This window comes from Hyperolius riggenbachi, chromosome 8 (assembly GCF_040937935.1).
Source record: "Hyperolius riggenbachi isolate aHypRig1 chromosome 8, aHypRig1.pri, whole genome shotgun sequence".
NCBI classification, from domain to species: domain Eukaryota; kingdom Metazoa; phylum Chordata; class Amphibia; order Anura; family Hyperoliidae; genus Hyperolius; species Hyperolius riggenbachi.
Genome location: NC_090653.1, coordinates 283,265,241 through 283,285,031, shown reverse-complemented (window position 1 = coordinate 283,285,031; position 19,791 = coordinate 283,265,241). Strand labels below are relative to the sequence as shown.

The window sequence follows — 19,791 nt, the reverse complement described above, 5'->3', positions numbered from 1 at the left end:
TACACATCCTAGCAATTTTCTCAGGGTTTCCAATCATTTTTAACATAATTGAGGAAAAATTTAACATAGGTGTGTGGTACATATTACAATCAGTCAGAAAAACTGATGGCAAGTCTTGTCTCTTGAATTGAACAGGTATTTAAAAAAATTGTATGAAGCCTGACACAGAGACAAGACTTCTGATTGCCCAGTTATATCCTCCCCACAGCATGTGACTTCAGCGCTGGCACCGCCCCTAAACGGCACGCCTGTGACGTCACTCCCGCTCTGCTAGGGCCCCTCCCCCGGCTGTCAGTTGTAGAGGCGCCTCCTCCAATATGGCGGCGCCCGCGTCCCGGTGACAGCGCTGTTCCTTGTCGCCCCGACTCGTCTATCTGCCTGGCTCCCCGCCTGTCCCCCCGCTCGGTTACCCGCCCACCGACCCAGCCGAGCCGCCTGAGCGTCCCCTGGAGGAGGAGGGGCGCGGGGAGAGGAGGAGCGGCACGGGGACGCGTCACCATGGCAACCAGTGAGAGGAGGAAGATGAGCGGCGGCTGAGGGAGGCTTCCTGTGTTCCGTATGTATGCAATATGTGTGCAATAAGTACTATCTGTGCACTGCTGTGTCCCACCCATCCTGTGTACTGACCCCCCGCATATATACCAGCCCAGACTGACCATATACTACTACTACGGAGGAGGGTAAGGGTCAGAGCAGAGAGGCCTCTGTGTGTACATGCATGTCTTGTGTACTGATCCCCCCCCCTCTCCCCCCCCCCCCATATCAATGACCCTTCATCTACACCTGCCCCCCCCCCCCCCCAATATACTGTCGATGACCTCCCATGTATACCAGCCCTGACCACATCCAGCAGAGCAGGGGCCTCTGTGTGTACATGCATGTCCTGTGTACCGATCCCCTCCCCCCATATCTATGACCCTCCATCTATACCAGCCCTGCCCCCCCCCCCCCATATATACTGTCAATGACCTCCCATGTATACCAGCCCTGACCACATCCAACAGAGCAGAGGCCTCTGTGTGTACATGCATGCCTACCCCCCCCCCCCCCCCCCCCCCCAATATACTACCTCTGACACACACACCTCTGGCTACATATAGCAAGGAGAAGGGGCAGGAGACAGAGACAGCACAGAGGGCTTCTATGTTATATGTGTGTATGTCCCCCTATCCCCCTATACACAATCACTGACACCCCCCTCCCACAAACACACCATTTATACTAGCCCTGACCACATACAGCACGGGAGGAGGGTGAGGGGCAGGAGACCTCCATCCTGTGTACTCACCCCCTCTATATACCCTATATACTATCACTGACTCCCCACCATATATACCAGCCCTGACCACATACAGCAGAGGAGGGTGAGTCCCACGCAGGCACGTTCTGATAGCTTGTCGCGTGCCGCAGCTGTGACCATGGAGACCCGACTCTGGAAGGAGCAATTAGGTGACTTAACCCTCTTGTTGATGCCCACTCACATCTCTGCAGGGAGTGCAAATTTGGACAGAGGCGCCAGGCAGGTTAAAATGATCTAAAAACAACTAAAAAGGAGGAGTACAGGTGGACTTACCTCCTGAAATGATGGACAATCGAGATTGTTCAAATCGCAAATAACAATTTATTTTGGCACTCCGCAACGCGTTTCGCAGGTATAACCCGCTTCATCAGGCAAGGAGTGCAAGCTCAAAAAGGTCCAATAGTGGCAATACAGAGGCGCATTGCCACTATTGGACCTTTTTGAGCTTGCACTCCTTGCCTGATGAAGCGGGTTATACCTGCGAAACGCGTTGCGGAGTGCCAAAATAAATTGTTATTTGCGATTTGAACAATCTCGATTGTCCATCATTTCAGGAGGTAAGTCCTCCTGTACTCCTCCTTTTTAGTTGTTTTTAGATCATTTTAACCTGCCTGGCGCCTCTGTCCAAATTTTCACAGTATATAGTCCACCTTGGGTGCAGGGGACTGTCCCCTTCTTTCTATCTACAGAGAGCGACTTCTTAAACCTGAGTGGGGTCAGGTTCTAATACTCCCCACCTGCATATCAAGTGGTTGCCTATGTGGTAACCCGTGTTTGTGAGTATATCCACATCTGTTAATTATTTCGCCAACAATTGTTAGACTTACTGCACTATATTGGGCTCTCGGTTTTTCTATTTGTTTCAAGTGCCTCTGCAGGGAGGGAGGAGAGAAATCTGTCCTTCCAGCGGCAGCCGGTCAGATTCCCAGCGCACACAGGCTGTAGTTTGCCCAGAGCTGGTTTAGTCCAACCACTGTTGGGGAGTCACTCAGTAAGAGATTAGATCAGTAATAGGCAAACTTGGCTCTCCAGCTGTTAAAGAACTACAAGGACCACAATGCAATTGCCTTTATAAATCATGACTGTGGCAGTCAGATTCCTGCAATGCATTGTGGGACTTGTAGTTCCCTAACAGCTGGAGAGCCAAGTTTGCCCATCACTGGGTTAGATGGTTGCTTTGTGTATCTCAGCCATGTGCCTGGTGTGCCCTAGAACAGTGTTTCTCTACATTATTATAGCAGGTACCCCTTTATGGTGTTAGGTGTTTGCAGAGTACCACCTATTGTGAATAACATCTCAAGTACCCCTTAACGCACATATATGCTTTAGGCGTACTCTAGAGTTGTAAATAAATGCTTTTAAAACATTACTTTATGTTTTAAAGGGGAACTGAAGTGAGAGGTATATGAAGACTGTCATGTTTATTTCCTTTTAATCAATACCAGTTGCCTGGCAGCCCTGCTGATCCTCTGCCTCTAATACTATTAGCCATAGCCCCTGAACAAGCATGCAGCAGATCAGGTGTTTCAGTGGTTCAGACTTATAAGTCTGATCTGACAAGATTAGCTGCATGCTTGTTTCTGGTTTTAATCAGATACTACTGCAGAGAAATAGACCAGCAGGGCTGCCAGGCAACTGGTATTGATTAAAAGGAAATAAACATGACAGCCTCCATATACCTCTCTCTTCAGTTCCCCTTTAATTAAATAAAAATACTTATTCAGGATTATTTATATAAGATTTATCTTTTTTTTTTTTTTTTTTTTTTTTTTAAACCCAAGCTCGTTATGATAGACTGACTACAACAGGTTCGAGTACTCCCTGAACTCTTCCTGAGTAACCCCAGCCAGGGGTAGGTGTACCATGTGTTGAAAACCTGGACCCTAGAATACACACGACACCAGAAACAAGCATGTAGCTAGTCTTGAGAGATCTGACAATGATGTCAGAACCACCTGATCTGCTGCATGCTTTTTCAGGGCTCGTTCACACTTGGGGCGATTTTGAGACTTTTTAAGCGCTGCCGATTTTCAAAATCGCCCTGAAAGCGCTTGTGCAATGATTCCCTATGAGAGAGGTCACATCTGAGCGGTTCGTTTCCGATCCGCTCAGCAAAGCGATGCGTGGGCCATTTTTGAGGCGATTCCGCTTCAATAGAAGGTATAGGAAAAACGCAAGACTCTCTCAAAACCGCTTTGTGCAGCGATTGCGTTCACGTTTTTAAGAATAAATACATTGTATTTATTCTTTTCCAGATCAAAAAGTTCACTTCTTGACTGACGCCAGGTAGTGAAAAAACGCAATCGCTCTGCAAAAGCACTTAGAAAAGCACTTAACAAAACCGTCCAACGCACAGAAATCGGGGGGAGGGCTTGCGTGGCGGTCACAGCTGTGGATGGTGTATGTGACACAGTCTCCTGTACACAAATGTCACAAAGTCACACATGAGAGTCATCTGTTGGTGGGAGCCCCGTGCTCTGTCTCTATACAGAGAGTGGTATAGAGGAAGTGACACCAGTGACATCTGTTTCCTGGTCATTATTCACACTGTTTTCTTCCTCATCAGAGGCGTTCAGCTTCCTCCCCCCCCCCATTGTGCGTTAATTGCTGTGTATCGCCTGTCTGCAGCTGTGCCAGCTGATACTTTTGTTAACCATCAGATCATTTTTCACCATCAGTCCTGCACAGGTTGGGCCCATGAGACGAGTGATTGCCTGTGTCACACTGTGCGACCTGTCCTGTGAGTGTGACAATATCCGTGTTGTGATACTACGTGTACTGTCTTCTTCACTGTGTGGTCTGTCCCTTTGTCTATGCCAATATTACATGGTATCTACAGATGCTGATCTCCATGTTTCCATGGGTTGGATTTCTTAGGCATGAGCTCTTTGGCATTGACTCCAGTGTGGTGCTCTTGGGTGGAGGTCTCCAGCGTGGGCCTCTTGGATGGGAGTCTCCAAGGTGGTGCTTTTGGGTGGGTGTTTCCGGTGTGTACTCTTGGGTGGGGGTCTCCAGTGATGGCCACTGGGGGGAGCATCTCCACTGTGAGCCTTTTGGGTAAAGGTCTTTAGCGTGGGCCTCCAGGGTGGAAGTCTCCAGCGTGGGCCTCTTGGGTAAGGGTCTCTAGCATGGGCCTCCTGGGTGGGGGTCTCCAGCATGGGCCTCCTGGGTGGGGGTCTCCAGCATGGGCCTCCTGGGTGGGAGTCTCCAGCATGGGCCTCCTGGGTGGGAGTCTCCAGCATGGGCCTCCTGGGTGGGAGTCTCCAGCATGGGCCTCCTGGGTGGGAGTCTCCAGCATGGGCCTCCTGGGTGGGAGTCTCCAGCATGGGCCTCCTGGGTGGGGGTCTCCAGCATGGGCCTCCTGGGTGGGGGTCTCCAGCATGGGCCTCCTGGGTGGGGGTCTCCAGCATGGGCCTCCTGGGTGGGGGTCTCCAGCATGGGCCTCCTGGGTGGGGGTCTCCAGCATGGGCCTCCTGGGTTGGGGGTTTCGAAGCCCGCTGGTGAGCTCCGTGCACCAAAACCACCTGCTTCGCTCCAGTGTGGGCCTCTTGGTTAAGGTCCTCAGTTTCTCCATTCAAGCTATTTGGATTTACTGTATATTCTGGCATATAAGACTACTTTTTAACACTTTAAAATCTTCTGAAAAGTCAGGGGTCGTTGAATCAAGGAGAGAGAGTGGGCACGCACATCCAATGCAAAAAGGGTCTTTTATTTCATCATTAAACAAGAAAACAAATATGGCTACAGTACCATAACTAGGAGAGGAGTACAAGTCAGTATGGGGGTCGACAGCTGTTTAATGCCAAGTGTATGTGGCACATCATCAGAACCAAAGTCAGGGGTCGTCTTTTACACCAGGTATCATTGATGCCGGGTGATCCTGTTACCGCCTCTCAGATCTCGCTGCTGAGGACTGTAGTGAAACGGCGCAGGCGCACATGTGTGAGATCTGAGAGGCGGAGAAGGAGGTAAATAGGATACAAGGGCGGGGCCAGATGGGTGAAAGAGGCGTGTTTTATGGGCACAGCGCAATCTATTCTTCCATACTGGTAGTCTTGTCTTCAAGGTTGTCCTCTTTAGCTTCCCCATGAGATCTCTTGATTTCTAGCCATTACAATACTGATCCCAGCTAACCTTCTGCAGTCGTGTGTTCCTCAGCAAGGATAAAAAGATTGATTTTACCAGATGTCTTTATCCTTAACATTACATTTTCCTCCTTATAGGTTGTAACTTATGAGTCGCTCAGATCTATAGAATGAAGAAAAATTCAAAAAGTCCCTTATCGGTGTCTTCCAGTCCCAACATGAGATCTCCGTCTCCATCCATGAAACCAAAAATGGCAGCAGCTTATCCGAGGAAGGCGGTCGTCAACCTGGACATGATGGAAGACAGTGAGATATCGGAATTCGAGATGGAGCAAGGTCTGTGTGTCTGTACAAGGAAATCGATATACACATAAAATGTACCAGAAGTTTTGGGCAATAAAAAGTCCTACCATTAATAAACAGATAAAACTTAAAGTTCACCTAAAGTGAGAGGGATAAGGCAGCTGCCATATTTATTTCCTTTTAAACAATCCCAGTTTCCTGGCTGTCCTGCTGATTTCTGTTGATGCAGTAGTGTCTGGATAACACACCTGAAACACGCATGCAGCTAATCCAGTCAGACTTCAGTCAGAAACAAACACCTGATGTGCATGCTTGTTCAGGGTCTATGGCTAAAAGTATTAGAAGCTGAGAATCAGCAGGACAGCCAGGCAATCTATATTGTTTAAAAGCAAAAAAAAAAATGCCAACTTCCATATCCCCGCCACTTCACGTTTCCTTCAGCTTCAGGGCCAGACCTACCATGAAGCCATCTGAATCAGGTGATTCAGGCGGCAAAATCTAGGGGGCGGCGTTTGGACAAACAGTTTGGGCCACCTGACGCCTGCCCATTTTCCTGGCACACGCACTACCACCCTCATCCACTCATCCCCGAGTCGCCACATTCAACAGGTGGCATCTGCCGCATTTCCTATGGCATAGGGAATGCTACAGTAAGACTCTATCACTGGCGAGAGATCGCCATGGCCAGTCAGAGGGGAAGATTTGGCACGCAGGCGGGGTTGCTGGCACTATACCGACCTTTTGCTAAGTGGTGCCGATGGTCTCGCGGGCCATGATTAATTGACTTTTCCACATACCCGGACCCTGTGTCCTACCGAGGAGTCATTTTATGTGTGTCTTTATTTTTGGTAATAGGTAACGAGCCTGGGGTGCGCTACATCACCGAATCTCTCATCCAGAAACTGTCCAAACAGCAGAACTTGGCCTATGTCATCTCCTTGAATCTTTCGCTGTCCAAGGAAGGAGGCAAGAAATTCAAGGTGAGTTACTTCCCCACAGTAAGCCTTACGCTCCAGTATCGTGTAGTACACGCAGCGCAGTGTTTCCAGTTACATTTCTTTCATATGGCTGGAAGAAAGTGAACAACTTTAACCTTTCGGGGACCACCTCTATTAGATCCTACGCAGCACTTGTTGCTGTTCTAGCCTGATGCGGCGTAGGATCAACGTCACCTGCCGTTTCCGCTCCGGACGTGATGGTGCGCACCCGAGCTATGACAGCTGACTTCTCCCCTCAGTGATCAGAAGCCATGCGTATGGCTTCTGATCACGTGATCACTACGATCACCGGCGGATCGTAGTGACCACTGCAACAGCGGCGGCGGTAGGGGGAGAAGAAGATCCACTCACTTTCCTGCCGGTCCTCCCCGACGATCGGCGGCATATCCGCTCGCTCTGAAGTCAGTGCCTGGTCCCGGCTTGATGATGTCATCGAGCCGCAACCCAGAACTGAGCGGCAGTACGAGCGGGGATGTCGGCGAGAGCGGAGGGGGCTACTGCGGCTTACCGCTGGAGCCTGGGAGGTGAGTAAAGGCTTCTGGCGAAGGGGGGGGGGGGGACATCTGGCCCAGCATGCCACACTTGGAATTCGGCTGCCTGACCCCTCCTTAAACACTCTTCCCCCCCCCCCCCCCCTGAATGCAAATTCCCCCCCACACACACACAATCGGAATTCCATCATGTTTGGTCAGTGTTACGTTTGTGTAGCAAAAATAAAGATTTGTGCAGCTTTAGTTTGGAAGATAATAGCAATTATTTTTTTCCAGATGATGATGTCATCCAGCCCCTCCTACAACAGGGTCCGGACATGAGTCCAGTATAGTTGGGTAGTGCTCCACTTCTGTCCTTTTTGTGCTGCAAAAATCAGTGGTCCTTCTTTTGTAGATATTATAGAGTACTTGATGCGTAAATGACAGAGCTCTGTCTAAATGATGATGGGGGGGGGTTGAAGGTGAACCCTCTGCAGGTGATCGCTTACCTGTCTGTGTCCCCTCCCCCCAGCCAGGTGAATGCTCCGCCTCCCCTCTCAGTTGGGTCCTAACGATTTTTTTTTTCCTGTAAACTGGCCACTGAGTCTCTCGTTACACCACCTGCCTGGCCACAGCCCGCCCCCAGCTAGGCAGCTGCGGCCTGGTTGGTGGCTGCTCAGCTGGGAAGGGCCAGGCAGGCAGAGGTTTCCAAAGATGTGCTGTTGGGGGAGGGGGATGAGTGACATCATCATCTGCAGAAAAAGAATTGATATGATCTTGAAAGTGAAAGAAGCACAAATCTTAAAGTGGACCTGAACTCTAGCACAGGACTCAAGGACAAGAGAGAGGAATGAACCTTGTGGGGAGCCTGTCTAATTCCTCCTCATCTGCAAGAAATCACAAGTGTAATTTTATTTCTCAGCTGTGTAAGCACAGAAACTAGGCAGGCGCAGCCGATTTGTAAACACAGGATGTTAACCCTTTGCTTCCATGAAAGCAGGAAGTAGACACTGAAGATTTATTGCAGGATTTGTATCAGCACTCATCATTACAAAGGAATGCTTTTCTGTAAAGGTTATTAGGCTGTTACTTATCTTTTAGAGCAGAGAGGAAGTTCTGAGTTCAGGTCCGCTTTAATGTTTGCAGCACAAAAGTAGCACTAACCAAACAGGATGGGATTTTCTTTGTGCTGATAGTAGTGGGGGCAAGTTCACTGAGCATGATGATGACGGCGGCGGCGATGTGAAAAACTAGGGCTGGAAGTGAGGAAATCTTGAAAAGAAAAAAACAGGAATAGACTGACAACCATTGTAGTGTAGTCATTTTAAATGATTAGGGAAGGAAACATAGCAGTAAATAGAATACTGGCGTAGTGATTAGCGCTCTCGCCTTGCAGCGCCGGGTCCCCGTTTCAAATCCCAGCAAGATCAACATCTGCACGGAGTTTGTATGTTTTGCACGTGTCTATGTTGGTTTCCTCCGGGCACTCTGGTTTCCTTCCACGCTCCAAAAACATGCAGATAATTTAACTACTTTAGGACCACGCTAGTTAAAATCTCCGCCCTGTTTTGATGGCTATCTGGCTGGCAGGACGTTTCAGGATTTCAGCTCACCGCCGCTGCGCGCATCTGCTGTTTTCGTTGCTCCCGCTGATCCCTCCGCTGAATCCCCGCCGTCTCCCACTGCAGCTCACTGGCTTTGCCTGTCTGAGAGCCCTGTTAGCGGGTCAGGAGCCAATTTAATTGGCTCCTTGCCCTGTCTATCAATGTAAGCAACTCCCATTGGCTTACATTGAAAGACAGGTTCAGGAGCCAATGAAAGCGGCTCCTGACCAGCTCACAGGAACTCTGCCGTCATAGAGACTGCAGCGTGGGTGGCCCTGGTTCCCGTCATGCGGCAGTAATGGCAGTTGCAGTGGGTAAGTGCGGTGATTCGTCAGGATTCCACCGTTTCTGTACCAGCGGTCTCAGGCCCTTAAGGGGGCAGAGACTGCCGGTACTTAAGTGGTTAATTGGCTTTCCCTAAAATGTCCCTAGACTACGGTGGGCATGGGAGTATGGTAGGGATTAGATTGTGAGCTCCTCTGAGGACAGTCAGTGACATGACTATGTACTCTGTAAAGTGCTGCAGGAGTGCTATATAAATACATAATAATAATATGGTAGGACATTACACTATGACTATGGTAGGATTACATTGTGAGCTCCTCTGAGGACAGTCAGTGACATGACTTTTCACTCTGTGGGACAGTTAGTGACATGTCTATTTACGCTGTGGAAATTGTCAGTTCTCTATAAATACCAAATAAAAATAAGCTAACTGCTGTGTATAGGCTGGAATGAAGATTGTCCCAACCCTATTTAGGCAGTGGGTTGATCTCCAAACATTTGTTTCTGAGTGGGAAATGCAGATAATCTGTTTACCTCAGAGGGGATGGGGTCACTACAGGACCACTACAATAGGTGGCACCAACATAAGATCAAATATTTCTAATATTAAAATAAGACAGGGAGGGGAAGACTGGGGCAAGGAAGATCACTGTGAACCCCCCTCCAAATCCAGCCACGATTGGGGCCAGTGATGAGGGGGCTTGCCTCAGGCCTTGTGAATGGAAGAAGACATTATAATTGTGACAAACTCTTGACCAGTCCATTTCTCATGGGGGATTCTGTGTCTCTTTCAGGCCTGGTACATGCCAATCAAGGTTCACTTCAGATCCTAACAATACAGTGTACTCTGTACAGCGCTGTGGAAGATGTCGGCGCTATATAAATACTAAATAATAATGCTTATGTATTAGTATGTTGGTGAGCTGGGCACAGGGTGACCCAAATGACAGCTCACCCTGCTGCGGCTTAAATCTCTGGCGGTGTTAAATACTAATTCCCCTCCCAGTGGTCGCAACTCACAAATTACCCATACACACCCCGGGTACTATAGCATTACTGCTGTAACCACACCTAGTATTGCTGCTGAGCACCGTGCGCGGAAACCACCTCTTTCAATAATAATAATTTGAGCGTTCAGATCGATATTCAGATTTGACATCCATCTCTTATAGAAGAAAGCTGGCATACACAGACTTGCCATTTTTTTCTTTTTTCAAATTTCGATCAGATTTCCAATCGTTTTTCCAATTAGATATCCATCAAGAAATGAATTGAAAGGACATGCACACGAAACGATAGCCAGTATTCCTATATTTTCCAGCATGTCTGGTCTGCTTCAGTTTGAGAAACGGAAAGATTTTGAGCCTGGGATCGATTGCTGGCATTCAATAGGCTGTATATCTCTTGCCCAGATCCAATCATCTTCTCGATCTGAAATGAACATTGCATGGTGTGTGTACCAGGCCTCATTTTTAACAAAAGCAATCCAAGGAAAAGGATCTATACAAAGGTACCGTCTAGTCTGCCTACTATAACTCAGTAGGTGTTTTTTAAAATTAAGATAACCCTAAGAATCCCAAATCAGGAGATTAGTGGGATAGGATGCGTCAGCAGACTTATACCAATGTTCCTTAGGGGTATGTGATAGTACTATACCAAAGAGTAAGAAACTAAAACATTCCTACCTTAAAGAGTAACTGTCAGGCTGCAAAAGCTAATTTAAACCTCTATTCTCCTGTGTTAAACAGTTTAGAAGGAAGCCAAAAAGGCAATACTGAAGTTAAAAATCTCTCTTACTTTTGATGTGTGCTGACAGCAAGGCTCCGTATTCCCAAGCCCTTAAAGAGAATCTGTATTGTTAAAATCGCACAAAAGTAAACATACCAGTGCGTTAGGGGACATCTCCTATTACCCTCTGTCACAATTTTGCCGCTCCTCGCCGCATTAAAAGTGGTTAAAAACAGTTTTTAAAAGTTTGTTTATAAACAAACAAAATGGCCACCAAAACAGGAAGTAGGTTGATGTACAGTATGTCCACACATAGAAAATACATCCATACACAAGCAAGCTGTATACAGCCTTCCTTTTGAATCTCAAGAGATCATTTGTGTGTTTCTTTCTCCCTGCAGTTCTCATGCACTGAAGTTTCAGGCTGCTCTTTTTTCTCATGCAAACAGCTTTGCCCTTGTCTGTAATTCTTCAGTATGTGAAAGCCCAGCCAGCTCAGAGGATGATTTATCCAGCTTGTAAAAGATAAGAGAGAAGAGAGAAGCTGCTCTAATCTAAATAACACACAGGCAGTGTGCAGAGAGGGGCCTGGAAGGGGGAATTCATAGCAGAACCACAACACTGAAGAACTTGGCAGCCTTCCAGACACAGGCTGACAAGTCTGACAAGGGAAAGATGCATTGATTTATTACAGAGACTGTGATAGCAGAAAGTGCTGCAGTAAGCCAGAACACATTAGAATAGCTTTTGGAACTTGTAGGATGATAAAAAACAGGATGCAATTTTTGTTACGGAGTCTCTTTAAAAAAGGACGAGAGGCCGCATACCATACAGCAAAGCATTCTGGGGCCCTCCCCTCGGCTGCTAGTGAGAAGTTACAGGCTCAAGTTACAACAGCAGCTCACAGCACTGATAAATCTCCGGGCAGAGTATACTGCATGAGTCCGCTATTGTTCCTAGCCACATGGCTAATTAATATTCACTGCACAGTAGTGTTATTCATTACGATCTTTTTTGTGAGAGGAAGCAGGGAGGACATGAGGACACATTTGGCTTCATAGGAGACAGACAAACATGGAACCTGCCATGAGCTGTCAGGAGCATCATTCTCCGCAAATACTATATAAAAATTCTGTGAAGTCCAAACGTGGACAGTGAAATGCATATGTAATGTAAGTACAGCCTATATTTATCTACTGATATATGTGTTTATTTTCTCTGAGACCCTATACCTAACAGCTCCTCTTTAAAGGAGTCAGGCTCACACATATGGTAGTGCATAGAACTTCTCAAATTGTATTGGGGCACCATTAACAACGCATTTCACGGCATCACCTGCTTCCTCTGGTCTATAAATATGCCTGAGAGGTATAGTCTGCTTATCTGAGTGCCATTTCCGGAGCTGCGACCTACCCCAATACCAGAAGCAAGGCCGACTGAGGACGGCACTTCCTCACATGCCAGATGAGTGGTTGCTTATAAAGCGACCCAATTTTGTGAGTATAAGGGTCTGTTTCCACTACACGCAGAATAGGTGCAGAAAAACTGACTCCAATGGGCCTGTTTCCACTAAACACGATTTTTCTGATGCAGATTTTCCCATAGGCATTCATTGGAGTGAGTTTTTCTGCATCCTATCTGCGTGCAGTGGAAATATACATGTCTTTTTGTATCTTACAAGAGTCTACTAAATGAGGAGATGGGCTAGTCCAAAACCTGTCGGTTCTGTCTGATTTTTATTGTCTACTGTAAGCGACCATAACATAGGAGAAAAGTAAGTGTACCTTAAAGTTCTCCTGACATGGTTCCCTCTCCCCCCTCTTACTTTAAGGTTGTTTAATTACTGGTGCTGTGACTAGCACAAGGCACCACCCTCCCCCCTCCTGTGCCCTCTGTAGTCCCCATTCTGCTCAGTCATAATCTTCGACTGAGGCAGAACGACGATTATGTGTGGGGAGGAAGTGACAGTTATTCCTCCCCTCTGCTCATTTATAATTCACCCCCCTCCACCTGCCGCTATAGTTCCCCTTATGATTTACTGCACACAGCGCACAGGGGAGCTCCCTGTGTGCGATCTTGTGGTAGTTGAGGTCGGAAGGATATCCGACCTGAATGGGGGCGCTGGACGGGGAAGGATGGTGCTGTGTGCTAGTCACACAGCACCAGTAATAAAACATTTTAAAATGATCAAGGACGAAGTACCAGGTCAGGAGTACTTTAACCCTCCTGGTGGTCTATTAGAAACCGCCAGGGGGCAGCACAGCACTATTTTTTTTTTTTTTTTTTTTTTTTTTTTTCTTCAAATCATGTAGCGAGCCCTAGGCTCGCTACATGATAGCCGCTGTACAACGGCACCCCCCCCGCCCGCTTCGATCGTCTCCGGCGATCTTTGATCAGGAAATCCCGTTCAAAGAACGGGATTTCCTGAAGGGCGGGTTGACGTCACCGACGTCATGGACGTCGTGATGTCTAAGGGAGTCCCGATCCACCCCTCAGCGCTGCCTGGCACTAATTGGCCAGGCAGCGCACGGGGTCTGGGGGGAGGCGCCACGGCGCGGTGAATCAGCGCGGAGCGGCAGCGATCGGAATACACACGCAGCTAGAAAAGTGCTAGCTGCGTGTAGCAAAAAAAAAAAAAGTATGCAAATCGGCCCAGCAGGGCCTGAGAAATCCTCCTGCGCGGCATAGCCCGAGCTCAGCTCGGGCTTACCGCCAGGAAGGTTAAGCAAAAAAAAAGTTATAAAAGTGTCTGGATAGTGTACTGGTAAAGGGCTCTGCCTCTGACACAGGAGACCTGGGTTCAAATCTTGTCTCTTCCTATTTAGTAAGCCTGCACCTATTCAGCGAGGAGACCTTGGGTGAGACTCCCTAACACTGCTACTACCTACTGAGTGCCCTCTAGTGGCTGCCTCGCAAGCTCTTTGAGAGAAGTGAGATATAAATACTGGAATTATATGTCAGTAGGATAAAGCCTCAGGGCCCTTCCACACTTAGGCAGTGCAGTATTTTTACCTCACCCCACCGCTGGGCAATGAAATACTTGTGCTGTGCGACGCGACGGAAGTGACGTTTTCGCGGCATCCCCGATGCGGGTGAAAAACTACGTTAACGCTGCTTCGAGTTGCGGCGATCTGCATCGGGCTGGAAGTCATGTAAGTCTATGGCGACGCGGAGTTGATAAAAATTAACCGGCGCGGAAGCCTATTTTAACAATACGCTGCTGTGCACTTCCACATACCCGAAGCAGGAAGTGACATCATGCGCACGTCACTTCCTGCTTAGCCGGTGGCCAGACAGGGAACACCGTGCAACAGCATGGTGCTCCCTGAAGGCCTGTTTTTGACGGTGCAGCGCGTCAGGCGCGACGCACTACATAGCTGACGCTGGTTTCTGCTGTGAAACCAGCCTCAGGATTCTGCTGGTGTGGGAAGCCCTTGTAAAGGTGACGAGGACAGAAGTAAGAGGTAAAATGCTGTTTTGGAGCAAGCAGAGCGTAGCAGGAAGCATGAGAAGGATTCTGTCCTGTGATGTCACCCCACAGTGATGTGTTTGTATCCCCTGCAGTTCATAGAGAACCTGGAGAAGTGTGAGAAGCTGGAAGTGCTGAATCTCAGCTATAACATCATAGAGAAGATAGAAAAGCTGGAGAAGCAGAGCCGGCTGAGGGAACTAAACCTCTCCCACAACAGAATCAGGTACCGCCCTTCTCTGGGACTCCTCCCCTTCATTATAGCAGGCTACAGAGACCCCGCCTGTGCCAGGCGCCTGCACAGAAATCTCGTCCTATCAGAATAAAGCTCTCCTGCTCCGGAAGACATTCGTCTCTGTGTTCATTTATTGCTCTGGTGGCTGACTCGGCTTGCTGTAACCCAAACCTCAGCATATTGTCATGTATCATTTAGATGGTTTGTGTTTAAAGGGCAACTGAACCAAGAGGGATATGGAGACTGCCATATTTATTTCCTCTTAACCATTTTCGCCTTTTGGACGCTGCCCAAGCTGCTGCTGGGCAGCTGCGCGCCGGCGCAGCAGAATGAGAACATTGTTCCCGTTCATTAATCTAAGTACACAGTACAAAAACCAACGGCTGCTTTTCAGAGGCTGCTGTCTTTCTGGAAAAAAAAATCACGCCCTCCTTGTAGTTCCTGTGAGCGAGCACTCGCAGGATAGAAAAACAAAATCTCACTGTGGCCATCTTGTGGCCAAATAGTAAAACTACATGCACATGCATTTTTATTACAAAAATACACAATAAATTACGTTTAAAATTAACTGTTTACCTCCCACACCCAGAAAAATATCTAAATAAAGATTTTAACTAAAAAAAAATTACAATTTAAAAAAACAAAACAGTTACCTAAGGGTCTGAACTTTTTTAATATGCACATGAAGAGGGTATACAACTAATATTTTTTTTAATTACAAGCTTGTAAATAGTGATGGATGCAAAACTAAAAAAAAAATGCACCTTTTTATTTCCAAATAAAATATTGGCGCCATACATTGTGATAGGGACATAATTTAAATGGTGTAATAACTGGGACAAATGGACAAATAAAATACGGAGGTTTTAATTATGGTAGCATATATTCTTTTAAAACTAGAATGGCCAAAAACTGAGAAATAATGAATTTTTTCCATTTTTTTTCTTAATATTCCTGTTAAAATGCATTTAGAACAAAATAATTATTAGCAAAATGTACCACCAAAAGAAAGCCTTATGGGTGGCAGAAAAAAAAACAAGATATAGATCAATTCATCGAGATAAGTAGTGATAAAGTTATTGGTGAATGAATGGGAGGTGAAAATTGCTCGGATGCATAAGGTGAAAAACGACTGAAGGCTGATGTGGTTAAGCAATACCAGTTGCCTGGCTATCCTGCTAATCCTCTACCTCTAATACTTTTAGGCTTCTTGCACACCAAGACGTTGCATTAGGTGGCACGTTAAGGTCGCATAACGTGCACCTAACACAACGTATGGTGCTGCAAGAGCCGACGGTAGAGTGAGCCGCGTTAGGCGGCTCGAGTCCTATAATGTCTCCCAGAGTGGCGCTGATTGGCCAGCGGGACCACGTGATGCGGAGCGAGACACTCCGCATCACGTGGTCCCGCCGGCCAATCAGCGCCCGCCAGTGCAGTGAATATTAAGTAGCCATGTGCGCGGCTACTGTAGCTGGCTCTCCCCGCCTCTCCGCCCCCCACTGCGCATGTGCAAACAGTCTAACGCGGCTATAGCCGCTCCAACGCCGTAGCATGCTGCACTTTGCACAGAACGTGCAGCGTTACATGTAACGCAACGTGGGCTGTGTGAACAGCCCACTTGTGTTACATTGCTGTGCGTTGGGGGAGCGTTACAGGCGCACTAACGTGCGCCTGTAACGTCTTGGTGTGTAAGCAGCCTTAGCCATAAACCCTGAACAAGCATGCAGCAGACCAGGTGTTTCTGACATGATTGTCAGATCTGAAAGATTAAATTCATGCTTGTTTCTGGCATTATTCAGACACTACTGCAACCTAATAGACCAGCAGGACTGCCAGGCAACTGGTATTGTATAAAAGGAAATAAATATAGCAGCCTCCATATATTTCTCACTTCAGTTGTCCTTTAACCACTTCACCCAACAGACCATTTTACCTTTTCCACCAAGGACCATTTTCGCCTGTCGGCGCTCTTCCCATTCAGTTGGCCATAACTTTATCCCTGCTTATCTCACCTAAGATCTATTACGATACTTTTTACTCCACAAATTAGGCTTTTTGTGGGAGATAATTGTTTTCAGTTATTACCATTTTCTATGCATTTTATAGGGAAAAAAAACACACTTTCTCCAATTCCATCCCCCAACAAGCAATGTTACTGTGAATAAAACCCACACATGTTATTTGCCCGTTAGTACTGGCTATCATATACAACATTTAAATTATCTTCCTAGCAAAATCTATGGAGACAATCTATTATTTAGAAATAAAGGTGTATTTTTTTAAGTTTTGTGCTTTTTTGTATCCAGTCAATAATTACAAGCCCTTTCGGTAACATAACAGTAATATATATGAGAGGAGAAGGCAGAACCCATCTGCACCCAAATCTAACTCAATGAGTCATAACCACAAAATTATATGAAAAAAAAATTATGAATGTTATTAATACATATTAAAATGATTGTTAATCATACAGTTTGGAGATCTGAATATCTGGGCATCTGTAGGGAAAGAGGTTATATCACAGTAACAAACACACTTCACCATGAATAGTATCAACATAATATAACTTATGGAAGGCCATGCAAATAATTGGGTCAAATAGCACAAATAGTTCCAGAAGGCATTCCCATAGGGATGCAGAGCAATATATGAGCAACGAAGGACTGACCTGACAGAATCAAACACAGAGTCCTTGATGTAGGAATGCAGAAGAATATAGTGTCAGTGAAAGGCTGATCCAGAGTTCCTGTCCAAAAGCAGGTAACTATTATAGGCGTTGTATTCAGATGGTGCAGCATAATGCTGTGTGTGCAACTGTGTGCACTACACGTTGCCTGCTTTTAGACAGGAACTTTGGATCAGCCTTCTCGCTGATATTACATTACTCTGCATCAAGGACTCTGTTTTTGAATCCGCTTTTTTCTACTCATGTGCTGCTTGTCACCCTCATGGGAATGCCTTCTGGAACTATTTATGCTATTTGACACAATTATTTGCATGGCCTACCATAAGTTATATTATGTAGATACTATTCATGGTGAAGTGTGTTGCATAGTTACATAGTTATTTTGGTTTGAAAAAAGACATACCGTATTTTTCGGACTATAAGACGCTCCGGACTATAAGACGCACCTAGGTTTAGAGGGCAAAATTCAGGAAAAAAAATAATATACTAAACCTGGTGCGTCCATGGTACAGGGGCGTGTTATGGACCTTTTTGTCTAATTATTATGCCTTCCTTTATGTCCTTCTTGTACTTGTGCCCCCTGTGTTCACCTTTGTCTCTCGGTGTCCACTGTCCACCAATGTCTCAATGTCCTCTGTCCACCTGTGTCCTCTGTCCTGGTGTCCGATGCCTTGTGCTCTGTCCCCTTGTCCACTGTTTCCTCCATGTCCAGACTCCAGTATTATCTATCCCCATTGTCCTAAAGTTTGCTATCCCTGTGTCCCCATTGTCTGCATGTTTCCCTGTGCCCCAGTGTCTGCGTGTCCCTGTATCTGTATGTACTCTATGTTTCCGGTGTCTGTCTGCATGTCCTGTCCTGGTCTGCATGTCTGGTGTCTTTAAAAACATACACTTCATCATCAGGCTGTCCCCCCCCCCCGCAGTGTCTCAAATACATGCCTCTCTTTCAGCTTGATCATCTATGTATGCATGCCCCCCGTGTCAGCATTTCCCCTGTTGCAGCGTCTGCCTGCACTCTGTGTCCCCGTGTCTGCATTTCCCCATGTCTGCATTTCCATGTGTCTGCATTTTCCCCGTGTCTGCCTGCACTCCCCGGTGTTAATGTGTGCCCGGTATTTGCTTCACGTGTCCCGTGTCTTTAACACATATAAGTAGCTGCCACATAGTCATCAGGCTGTCTCCTGTTATCCAAATACGTACCGCTCTTGCAGCTTTCATTATCGCGCTGTTTCCCCGGTACCGCCGTAGCTTCTATCAATAAGGAAGTCCCGGCCGTCTTTGCAGGCAAATGCACCAATCAGGCGGGGGGGCGCTGTGATTGGCCCCAATGACGGAGAGGTGGTCCCGCCCTCAACACCATCGGGTGAGCATTGCGCAGCGTGATTGGCTGTTGAGGCTAGCGCCCCCGCCTGATTGGTGCATTTCCCTGCAAAGTCGGCCGGGACTTTCTGATTGATACAAGCTACGGCGGTACCGGCAGACAGCGCGATAATAAAAGCTGCAAGAGCGGTACGTATTTGGATAACAGGGGACAGCCTGATGACTGATGACTATGTGGCAGCTACTTATATGTGTTAAAGACACGGGACATGCAAATACCGGGCACACATTAACACCGGGGAAATGCAGACACGGGGACAAAGAGTGCAGGCAGACGCTGCAACAGGGGAAATGCTGACAGGGGGGGGGGCGGCATGCATACATAGTAAACACTGGGATAGAGAACACAGGCGCAGGTCCAAATTTGTAGCATTCGGACTATAAGACGCACTGACTTTTTCCCCCCACTTTTGGAGGAGAAAAAGTGCGTCTTATAGTCCGAAAAATACGGTACGTCCATCGAGTTCAACCAGTACAAAGTACAACTCCAGCCTGCTCCCTCACATATCCCTGTTGATCCAGAGGAAGGCAAAACAACCCTTACAAGGCATGGTCCAATTAGCTCCAAAAGGGAAAAATTCCTTCCCGAATCCAGATGGCAATCAGATAAAATCCCTGGATCAACATTATTAGGCATTACCTAGTAATTGTAGCCATGGATGTCTTTCAATGCAAGGAAAGCATCTAAGCCCCCTTTAAATGCAGGTATAGAGTTTGCCATAACGACTTCCTGTGGCAATGCATTCCACATCTTAATCACTCTTACTGTAAAGAACCCTTTCCTAAATAAATGGGTAAAACGTTTTTCCTCCATGCGCAGATCATGTCCTCTAGTCCTTTGAGAAGGCCTAGGGACAAAAAGCTCATCCGCCAAGCTTTTATATTGCCCTCTGATGTATTTATACATGTTAATTAGATCTCCTCTAAGGCGTCTTTTCTCTAGACTAAATAAACCCAGTTTATCTAACCTTTCTTGGTAAGCGAGATCTTCCATCCCACGTATCAATTTTGTTGCTCGTCTCTGCACCTGCTCTAAAACTGCAATATCTTTTTTGTACTGTGGTGCCCAGAAATGAATTCCATATTCCAGATGTGGCCTTACTAGAGAGTTAAACAGGGGCAATATTATGCTAGCATCTCAAGTTTTTATTTCCCTTTTAATGCATCCCAAAATTTTGTTAGCTTTAGCTGCAGCTGCTTGGCATTGAGTACGATTATTTAACTTGTTGTCGATGAGTACTCCTAAGT

At 46.9% G+C, this 19,791-nt stretch overlaps 1 protein-coding gene across 4 annotated transcripts; it reads left to right on the top strand.

The window, feature by feature from the left end:
* The first annotated feature begins 260 nt into the window (after window positions 1-260).
* Window positions 261-14,588, top strand: LOC137527943 (centriolin-like). Of its 4 annotated transcripts, none has more exons than XM_068249059.1 (5): window positions 261-556; window positions 3,979-4,040; window positions 5,597-5,721; window positions 6,544-6,668; window positions 14,338-14,588. In XM_068249059.1, exons 3-5 carry the CDS (start codon window positions 5,604-5,606, stop codon window positions 14,566-14,568), a joined length of 474 nt encoding a protein of 157 aa, XP_068105160.1. In that variant the 5' UTR covers window positions 261-556; window positions 3,979-4,040; window positions 5,597-5,603; the 3' UTR covers window positions 14,569-14,588. The 4 variants fall into 4 exon arrangements, with proteins under 4 accessions (XP_068105160.1, XP_068105158.1, XP_068105159.1 ...); XM_068249057.1 differs by having other exon boundaries at window positions 5,524-5,721; XM_068249058.1 differs by lacking the exon at window positions 3,979-4,040.
* Window positions 14,589-19,791: the final 5,203 nt, after the last annotated feature.

Bases quoted from the DNA above. Each gene is read 5' to 3' on its own strand.
- LOC137527943 (XM_068249057.1), top strand. From the start codon at position 5,556: ATGAAGAAAAATTCAAAAAGTCCCTTATCGGTGTCTTCCAGTCCCAAC. The intron at 5,722-6,543 runs GTCTGTGTGTCT...TTTTGGTAATAG, and splicing joins GGAATTCGAGATGGAGCAAG to GTAACGAGCCTGGGGTGCGC. The intron at 6,669-14,337 runs GTGAGTTACTTC...TATCCCCTGCAG, and splicing joins AAGGAGGCAAGAAATTCAAG to TTCATAGAGAACCTGGAGAA.